Source organism: Xyrauchen texanus, chromosome 3 (assembly GCF_025860055.1).
Source record: "Xyrauchen texanus isolate HMW12.3.18 chromosome 3, RBS_HiC_50CHRs, whole genome shotgun sequence".
Classification (NCBI taxonomy): domain Eukaryota; kingdom Metazoa; phylum Chordata; class Actinopteri; order Cypriniformes; family Catostomidae; genus Xyrauchen; species Xyrauchen texanus.
This window is the reverse complement of record NC_068278.1, coordinates 28,833,997-28,844,187: the sequence shown is the minus strand read 5'-3', so window position 1 is coordinate 28,844,187 and position 10,191 is coordinate 28,833,997. Positions and strand designations below refer to the sequence as shown.

General features: G+C 36.2%; 1 protein-coding gene across 1 annotated transcript in view; it reads right to left on the bottom strand.

Moving 5' to 3' along the window:
* Positions 1–790: 790 nt before the first annotated feature.
* The window catches only part of LOC127630728 (ras-GEF domain-containing family member 1B-A-like), a 30,489-nt gene continuing 21,088 nt past the window's right edge, over positions 791–10,191 (bottom strand). Inside the window, exons 10-14 of the mRNA XM_052108468.1 lie at positions 7,128–7,223; positions 5,301–5,396; positions 4,926–5,049; positions 4,360–4,432; positions 791–2,558 (exon numbers count right to left, since the gene is read on the bottom strand). Of these exons, the coding sequence (XP_051964428.1) occupies positions 2,534–2,558; positions 4,360–4,432; positions 4,926–5,049; positions 5,301–5,396; positions 7,128–7,223 (414 nt within the window). The 3' untranslated portion in view covers positions 791–2,533. The remainder of the gene's footprint in view (positions 2,559–4,359; positions 4,433–4,925; positions 5,050–5,300; positions 5,397–7,127; positions 7,224–10,191) is intronic.

The window sequence follows — 10,191 nt, the reverse complement described above, 5'->3', positions numbered from 1 at the left end:
GGTTTAAAGGGAAGAAATGTGAAGGTTATAATATTATAAAAGCAATTTATTATTTTGTTAAAACTCATGTATTATTTGAGCTGCAATTATTTAAATCATAATTTTTAGTCCTTATATAGTTTGTTGAGGTTTATTGTGCCAGCAGTCATATCACAACTGAAGTTGACCTCCTGGGAAAAACGAAAGTTGCTGCTGGAAGAGGTGTTAGGATGGGAACTATACTTTAAAAGGCCCCGCCCTTCGGATAAGCCGTTAAACGGAGGACTGGACTCTCTGTGGTCATTAAAAATCCCAGGGCACTTCTTGTAAAGAGTAGGGGTGTAACCCTGCTGTCCTGGCCAAATTTACCCCATGGGCCCTTATAAACATGCCCCATCAATGAATTGGCTCTATCAATCAACTCTCTCCTCACCATCAATAGCTGGTGTGTGGTTCTGTCGCATCATCCAGGTGGATGCTGCACATTGATGGTGGTTGAGGGGAGTCCCCTGTTCACAGTGTAAAGCACGTTGAGTGTAGTGTCAGAAAAGTGCCTTTTAAAGAAACATGAATTACCAACAAAGTTGTAAAATTGGCCATAACTTCACACAGAAAAGTTTAGTAAGCAATTTTATCACACTAAAATCAAGTTACGTCATTGTTTACATCTTGTGGCTATTTCTTGTATATTTAGTATATTAACATTTACAAATTGGCCCCACTTACTTCCATTGTCAGTGCCACTGTCCTTCCCTGATGGGGTAATCAACATTATGCCACAAGTGCTGTCGATTGAGCTTCACTTTTATTGAACCCGAAATATTCCTTTAACTAAATTTTGCAAATAATCATACAACTTACACGCTCAGAGCAAAGACATAAAATGCACAGATATCATGAACACTCATTATACTCCCTGGGAGATATATATATATATATATATATGTATATATATAAAAATAAACATGACCATGATTCTTTATGACAATAAAAGAGGTTTCCCTCCCCCCAGAATCTCTGTTTATCTTACATTTTTCATAGTAACAACTCCTAACATTGAAAGAACTATGTACAAAAACCACCCAGGTAGCTTAAATTCATAGGCATTTTTTTTATTCAATTCCTTTCTTCTTTTTTCTTGTTCACTCCATACCGCAGCTATTCATAGGGTTCTATAATTTGCCTGAACAGTCAAAATACATAGCAATACACAGTGGTGAAAAGACATGATAGTTACATGATAATAATAATAAAAAAATAAAAAATAAATTGTTTGAGGAAAGGTAGTTAGGAAACAAAATGTAGACGACATCTGGCGCCATAAATTAACATCATATTGGGTGCTGGTACCTCCATATATATTTTTCCCCTCGTAATACATTTATAAACATTATAAAATATGAGGGCAATATCTGATTGCAATAAAACATGTACCTAGTACAAAATAACAATATACAATAAAGCTTGTAAATATCATTCAAATATTTCAAAACAAAAAAAGACAGACAAGACTACAGAAATGAACAAAGACAAATAAATAAAACAAAGGGAAATCAGAAAATAATAATATAACAGTAAAAACTAGCACAGGTATAATAAACCTTAAATGTAGCTTCTTACAAATTCCTTCATTTAAAAAAAAAAAAAAAACCCTTTCCCCAATCTGTATTTTGTACATCTGTTTCACCACCAGTAGACGACATAACAATCATGCGCTTTCCTTCCATAAATATTTCCTTCACCATATAGAAATAATGGCTGCAACATAAACAATGTGGACACACTGTCTTTCCTTCAACAGTCAGCATATATCTACAGTAAAGCCATGACAACACACAAAAAAGGGAGGAAAAAGGGGAGCTTAATGATGGCAAGTCATCACAAAACAGGTTCCACCATTAAGGAATTGACATATTTGTTCACAAAAGCATCCAGTGCATTCGGGAACCCTTGATGGGTTTATCACGCATACATCACCGGTCACTCACAGAGGTTAGAGCAATGCATTACTAACATCAAAAAATAGTGACAACATGAATCTTTACTTAAATTAATGCTGGTACAATAAAAATATACAGTACTGGAACCCAGTACACAATGCTGGTTTATTTTTAATTTTTTTCAACCTGTTCCAATTGAGTTTGCCAACCAGCAGCACACTCATTGAGTCAATAGAGAAGAATAACACAAAAATGTCTGGGGAGAGTTTGCATGGACAACATCTGGTTTACTTTTGAACAGCGTAGATTGGAATTGGTTTGCAGTCAAGAGACATCCCCAAGTCATTTCTCCTGCTCAAAACAACTCCTCATTATAAAGAGGGACAAAAGCAGTAGAAAATTCTACACAAAGAGATGAAAAAGCCTAAAATATCCAGTATGAAAGACAGAAAGAGAAGGGCCTGGTAAAAAGATGCTGCTCTTTCCAACAAAATCAACCGTTCAGCAAAATATGGATTGTCTTCTCCCTTGAAAAACAGGGAAACCTCTCACTTTTGGAGGGGGCAAAAGGGGGACACAGCTTGCTTGTCAGAAGGTTCACTTGATTCCCAGGATTATGTCCTGTTCAGCAAGGTTGACCTACAAAGTGAAAGAGTTGTCAAATGATTAGAATAGACAAATAAAATGTAATCCAAATAATCTTCCCTTCAATGTTTTGTGCTTATTTCCTATTACAAGTTTAAATGTAACAACCTGTCTACTGACACAGTGTTACTTCTTATTACAGTTTGTATTTCAGACCCTGGGTGGGGGAGGACTGTTTGGACTAGGGATGTGCAAAACTATGTATTTTCAAATTTGACCAGTGTTGACTGGTCTACTACTATTTCTTAAGAAAGCCCTGAACAACAAATCTAAAACTAGTCAAACACACTAATTGAGTAGACCATCGCAACCTATCCTTAGGTAGGATAAATCGTACAGTTTTTTTTTTCTCGGGTACTGATCCAAGTCCTGCTTTCTATACTTGATTAATAAGTCCAAATTCAGACTAGCAATAAAAGGCAAATCTGCCCTATAGATATTCTTCTTCGTTCACATCAGCTGAATTGTCTTTTCCTGGTAGCTCTGCCCTGTTTCCTGTATTGTGGAGGTTTACTATCCTCTGACTGAGAGGCATGCTAGCACGGAGCAGGGTGGAGCACGATCTGCTGATACAGACAGAATCTGGTTCTGTGACAGATCCTGTCGCAGTGGAAAGAAAAAACAGCCCACTGATATGATAGCCTCCGCAATCCTTTGCTTCCTCCCCCTCTCTCACACGCTCTCCCTCCTGCTTCAGTAAACGTGACTAAGCAAGAGTCAAGATGTCTCACCCTTTCCAACCACATTCGTATACATTAGGGATTTGTATTGATACAGATTTCCTGATTAGATTCCAATTCACAAGCTCTCAATTTGATTTGATTCAGATTCCTTTCGATATCGATTCATATGGGTACATTTTAGTTATAATGTCCCTTTTGCTTACATATGAAATGAATTATGTACCAGATAATGCTGTGAATTATACAGAGGACCTTCTTACTAGGTACATTACAAAAATGTTAATATGACTAATAATACTTCATTCGTTTTTCATCAGTTTAGCTATTTAAAAATGAACAAAATTTATTTAAATCAATAAAAATGAAATTATATTGCACTTATTATATTTTGTTATGTGTTTACTGTTTAATTGCATAATTTGCACCATTTACAGGTATTTGCATTGATTTGTTGAACACATGCTAAAAACCGGTATTGCCTCTAAGGAAACCCGACATTTCTGTACAAAACATCTGTAAATGAGCGCATGTAAACGATATAGAACTCCAATGTTTTACCTCATCTGTGCAATGCCCGATTAGAATGAAATGTTTATTTTTTGTTGTTTTTGATTAACAACTGACTGTAAAGAACAAAAGGGGTATTAAGAGAGAAATTATTCATTTGACAAATCGGCTTTTTTACACAGAAACACTTTTACGCTCAACATGCAGTAAAATGATCTCACTGCTGAATAATCCACCACTATACTACACAATTACTGGTGAGTGAAATCTAAACATTTACCAACCAATTGCCAAATATATACATTTTTAGTCACATAGCATGAAATTTGGTTGCAAATTTGAGAGATTTCTTATTGTAGTGGAGGGTTGCGCAGAGAGTAAAAGACTGATCTTGGGATTTAATAATCAATATCATTCAAATGAATATGGCAATGCATAGGGAAATATTTTTACCCACCCCTAAAAGACTACATAACACAACAGACTCTAGAACTTTTACGTCATGTTTTACTTCAGAACTTTTACTGACTGCCTGTTTGTATGTATAACAATGTGTAGTTAATGGTACACAAGTTTTGTAATAAGTGGAATGATATAATCCGTACCTGAGAGATTTCCATCTGTCTTTCTCCATGTTGTTCTCCGGTCCTTCACTCTCGTATGATGCAAGATATAAAGCTGTTGAGAGATGATTGAGAAAAACAAAAACTGTCAGTTTTCTTTCATAAAGAATGCTCTGAAGTCATATACTTATGTCTCTATCTTGGCTATTTAGCATGCCAGCATTTTACACAAGTTAATGACAAATGAAAATGCCTTTGTGTCTGGCATATTGTATGCTTATTGCGCAACTGTCATAATAACCGGTTTATGACGCGAGTGAAACAAAGCTTGGCAGACAATGAGTAAGAAGAAAAGCTCTAGTGCAGACAGGAAGTCTTAAGATGTGAATATGAGAAAGCAGTCTGACCTAAAGTTAAGTTATAGATCAATCAATCAAGGGGAAAGGAGGTACTAAAATATTATGGACTGCCCAGTCTGAGTATTTTGTTTGGAACAACATATGCATGAATAAATGCTAACAATTTTCCTTTTTGGGTGAACAACCCCATTAAAAGCCTAGATGACAATCATAAACAGTGTGAAAAGCTGCACCACACAACATTCATACCATCTTCACTGAAGATTGGCGCAGTGAGGAGATACTGCAGAATCTTGCGGTCTCTCTCAAAAGGACACTCCACCTTCTTCCACGTCATGAAGTCTGTCACTTGCTTTGCAAGTTCCCAGAATTTCTGCATCAAAGTCAAGATCCTTCTGTTAGAAATCATTTCTTATGCTTTCATGTGCAAAGCTACAGTTATATTGAACTCCCTGAATTGATGGCCTTGAAACTTGCGACGCATACACCAATTAACTAAAACTGGATCTTTGTTGCTATGTAAGTGTTTTTCAACCATCCATTGTTATTCAGCATATGTGACCGCATTTGTTTCCATGCATCATGACAACTTGTCTGCATGCAAAGCAAAAAAGAAAAAATTACCTCAAAATTGACATGTCCGTTGGGTAGCCTGTTGGCACATCCTTCATTGAGGAAGTAAATGTCTTTAATCAAGAGGCTGAAGAAAGGAACGACAATCTGAAAGATACAAAAGGGGAACAAACCATAATAAAAACCTGTAGCAAAAGCTCTTTAATATAGAATGCTCTTGCATTTAGTTAGTCAAATTTGAGGCCATCTAAGGGTTAACATCACAGTAATACTGCATTAGGCAAGATTGTATTACAACAGATTTGAAAAGGCTATAGGGTAAAGACCAACTGGATGGACATTCTTCTTATTTAAAATTTCCATTTAAAAGCCCATTATTAATATATTATTGGATAGTTTATAGAAATAAATAAAAACAAATTACATATTAAATATGTTAACATTATTTCATCAACTAATTTGACCACCATTCTCCAAATGAGCCTAAATAAAAAAAACAAATAGTGCAATAACCACTAGGAAACTAATAAGTCAAACGCGAGTATGGTCAGGCAAGTTGATGAGTTAAAAGACAGAGAACCCAGCAATACATTTTGGATTTGATTTATTTATGGGTGGAAATTTCGGCCCAAGAACATACATTTATTTTTGGCCCTAATATCAGTTAAAGGTGCTGTAAATGATTTAAGCGTTCTGAAGCTTTCTGAACTGCGCCGATGAATTAGCCACACCACCTCCAAAGACAATTTTGAGACAAAAACAAAGCAAAACAGCAGCATTGTTTGTTCCCGTGTCTGTCAAATTCAACAGTGGCACAATAGCGCCCGTACTGACAAACATTATGAATAATAGCCTCAATGATCTGCTTCAAACGAGAACGAGCAAAATGATTGACGGTTGAAAAGCGTCAATGTCAGCAGACACATTTTTGTTTGCCGTTTACAAAATTTACTGTTGTCACAGTGACTGGTGAGATATCCCAGGACACTTATTTAATTAATATCTTTAAGATTTCTTTTTTCTTTAAGTTATATTTTGCATACTTTTCCATGAAAAAAAAAATAAAAAAATCACTTACACCTTTAAGTAACAAAGCTAGGCTAAATGAAAATGCAGCTGATTTGGTAAAAACAAGAGACAGGGCCATTTGAGTAAAAAACAAACAAACCAAACTCGTCCCCCCCACGGAAAGCAGAGTATTCCATAGCTGCTTTGAACATCCTGTCTCACCAATAAAATGCGGCAATGTGCATAAAGATCTCAACCACATCAAAAATAACAAGAACCCTTCTAACAGTTGTACATTTTAACCATGACATCAATGATGTCGAGTTTTCCATTAGCAGTCACTAGACAGAGACGGTTCTTGTTGGGTCAGTTTGCTCACAGAAAACACAGAGCATCTTAAGAACATTTTGTTAGCTGGCCAGCTGCCACAATAGAACAGAGCATGTTTTGCAAAGGAAACAGAATGTCCCGTTTTATATCTTGCCCTCTGTGTAGAACCCATATACGTCACAACTGTCCTCTAATCTTGTTATTACATAACTTTGAGCCAAAAAGACCAGACGCTACCTCGGTTTAGTGTAAATAGGAGGCGATAACAGGGTTCACAAGAGGCAGAGTTTTAGATGGTCTTCAGTTTCTAGACTGCCTTTACAGTTCACATTACTTTCCAGCTAATTTAATAGCGCCAATCATTGCCATTTCTCTCTTTATGTCACAAATTGATCATTTCAATAACTGCCCTCATTATGTTTGATGCCAGTCCAGATCAAAACACTTAAAAATCTGTTTTGGTATGCAAGCAAATCCAAACAGTGTTACAAAACGATTTGCGTAAGAAAAGAATTTAGAGCAGAACTGAAGTGAATTTACCTTCTCTCTGCTACTATGAGCAGTTATAGATCTTTGCGTGGCTCCTCGCAGTGCTGTTCTGTAGTTGTAGAAATTGCTAGAAGGATCCATCTGGTGCTGAAGGAAAAAAAAAAAAGCAGGTTTATACAACAACCTCAGGACTTGACCCAAAACATGTTGATATTATGATCACAAAATCTATTCAACGTGGTTATGTTTCAGTTACAAATACCGATTTAACCAAAGGCAACATGAGTCACTGTAGTTACTATTCAGCATTGGACATTCTTTCATAGGAACAAAGAAAGATTATCCATGTGAGAAGTTCACAATGGTTCTCAGTCACCTTAAAGCAGCTTTGAAGTGGAGTAAGACAACACGTTCTAGTTTTAAAAGTATCCCAGAAGAGCAGGGCTGTGTATCAGTAAACAGATTTCCAGATTTTATTGGATTGTTTCACAAGCTCTTGATTCATTTCAGATAGGATTGATTCATTTGCGTATATTTCAAATATAATGTCCATTTTGCTTACATATAAAATAAATGATCTTTCTCAGCCAATGCTGTAAATTATATAGAGAAACTTGGTGTATTATGAAAATATTCAATAAAAAAAAAAAAAAAATAAAATAAAATTAACAACAGGGCCCAAACCATGCAGTTCTATTGGCATTTATTTAGCAGATATAATATACATTAACACAATTGACATCAGGATCGTTCAAATGAAGATAACAATTAAATGTAAAATTAATATTTTTACCCAGCCCTACAAGAGAGAATGAAAACTTAAATTTATCTCAGGTAAGATAGTTAACCCCTATTAGAGACTAGATGTGGATATCTGCAGAAGGCAAGAGGCCCTCTAAGCCTTTTATCCTTCAATCCTTCCATTGTCTGTGTAAGAGAGAAAAAGAGAGAGTTGTGTGTCGTGTTCTAAGTGGATAGAGAGCTCACAGGCTTAACCTCCCTGAAGACTAAGCATACAGTTCCCATTTACACATCAAAATGCTGTAAGCCCCAGGACTAGACTGAACCATGTGAAGGTTTGACTGTAGAGTTGCTACGATACCAAAATGTTGGCTTCAGTACGATACCAGCCCTGTTACCTCAGTATCGATACTATAAATCAACCAATAAAAATAAAAAAGGCCAAGATTAAAATGTTTTTATTAAATGTTACAATCAAATGGTGTTTAATCAAATACATACAGCTTTAATCAAATAAAAACAATTACTTTAATATACTTTATTTTTTATATTGGTAAAATAAAAAGCTGCAGAACAAAGCTTCACTATAGTAATGAAAACCACAACATGCAGATAATACTAATATTGCTTCCAGATTATTATAAAAATAATAACCATATAATATTATTGCTACTTTGCACAATAAGCATTTTTATACAGTAGTTATATTTTTCTGTCTTCAATTTCATGCATCCAGTTGAATAGTGCTTCCATGTTATTGGGACTTTTATTTTGACAGACCATTGAGTTCTTGTTTTTGACGGGACAGACAGACAGACGCACGCACGCACGCACGCGCGCAGAAATCTCTGAGCTGCACTGGAGGAGTTCATTTAAGTGTTAACAGTAGTTTATGCTATAAACACACTGCATGAAAATTAAGAACCATTAGTGAGTGCGTTTGCGGGAGTGTGTGCGCGAGACTTGTGTGTGAAGCATATGACAGAGCTGAGCGGCACCTCTTGTTCATTCTGTAGCTTGCAGCACATGTAACTGTACAATTAATTCAATTACATCCTTCTGTTGTTTAAAGATCACACTTGGCCATATACAGAGGTTTTTTTTTATTTTAATTTTCAAATAGTCATAGATTTCATCTCAAATTTGTCACAATCTCATATCATTTTGCTAATGACAGCATACTTAAATATGGTGCCGAAATTAGCAAAAAGATGATATCGTACCGTTCAAATTGTTTTGGTATCACGATACTTCATTAGTACCAGTAAAACCGTGCAACACTGTTTGTGTGTATAGCATAGACAAGTTATTAAGTTCAAGGCCTTTGTCAGTCTAAAGATGGAGTGGTGGTGGTGTAGTGGTCTAAGCACATAACTGGTAATCTGGTAATCAGAAGGACCCTGGTTCAAACCCCACAGCCACCACCATTGTGTCCTTGAGCAAAGCACTTAACTCCAGGTTGCTCCGGGGGGATTGTCCCTGTAAGAAGGGCTCTGTAAGTTGCTTTGGATAAAAGCGTCTGCCAAATGCATAAATATAAAAATATAAATATAAAGATAAAGACCGAAATAAAACCACCTCTAGAAAGTGAACAGAGTAGACTCAAAATAAAAGCATTACAACGTCGCAATCCCTTTGAAATGTTATGCTAAAAAGCTTTACAAATATTTTTACACCCACTCATAGGGAGAATAGCCATGTTTTAGAAAAAGTCATGACACAAAAGCAATAATTCTCACCCACTGGAGACTCAAATTGGCAAAGAACTGGTCTCCATATTATCTCTGGGGTTTGGCCTCCATATGTGCATGAGTCAGGGTGGGTCACTTAACACAGCAACAGTCCAAAACACTGGAGTGATGCCACACTACATGTTAAGTGTCATGTCAGCACATTATTAACAATGATTAAGTCCCACCCATGTCATCACAATAGCTCCTACACAGTCACTAGATTGAAATCACACACACACACACACACACACACACACACACACACACACACACACACACACAATGTTCTGCAGAGATAAGCAAAGCTACACAGGACAACTAGGGACGTGCAAATCCGCATATTTTAATAAAAAGCTAGTCAGTCGGTTGTCTGAATGACTAGTCAACTAGATGGTCTTAAGAAAGCCCTGTATTTAGGCTGATTTACTAGTCAAAAATATCGGCAATTAGAAACGGACCATCGAGTATGGTGGACAGACCATACTCCGATGAGGCGTTTCTAATTGACGTTTACATTTTGAACAAAAATATGCATCCAAACAGATTACAACGGAATGGAGCACAGGGGTCTTGAGTCATACATTTAAAAGATTGGCTTGTTTTTTTACTTGACATGGTGTCTTAATGCTCATGGCGCAAGA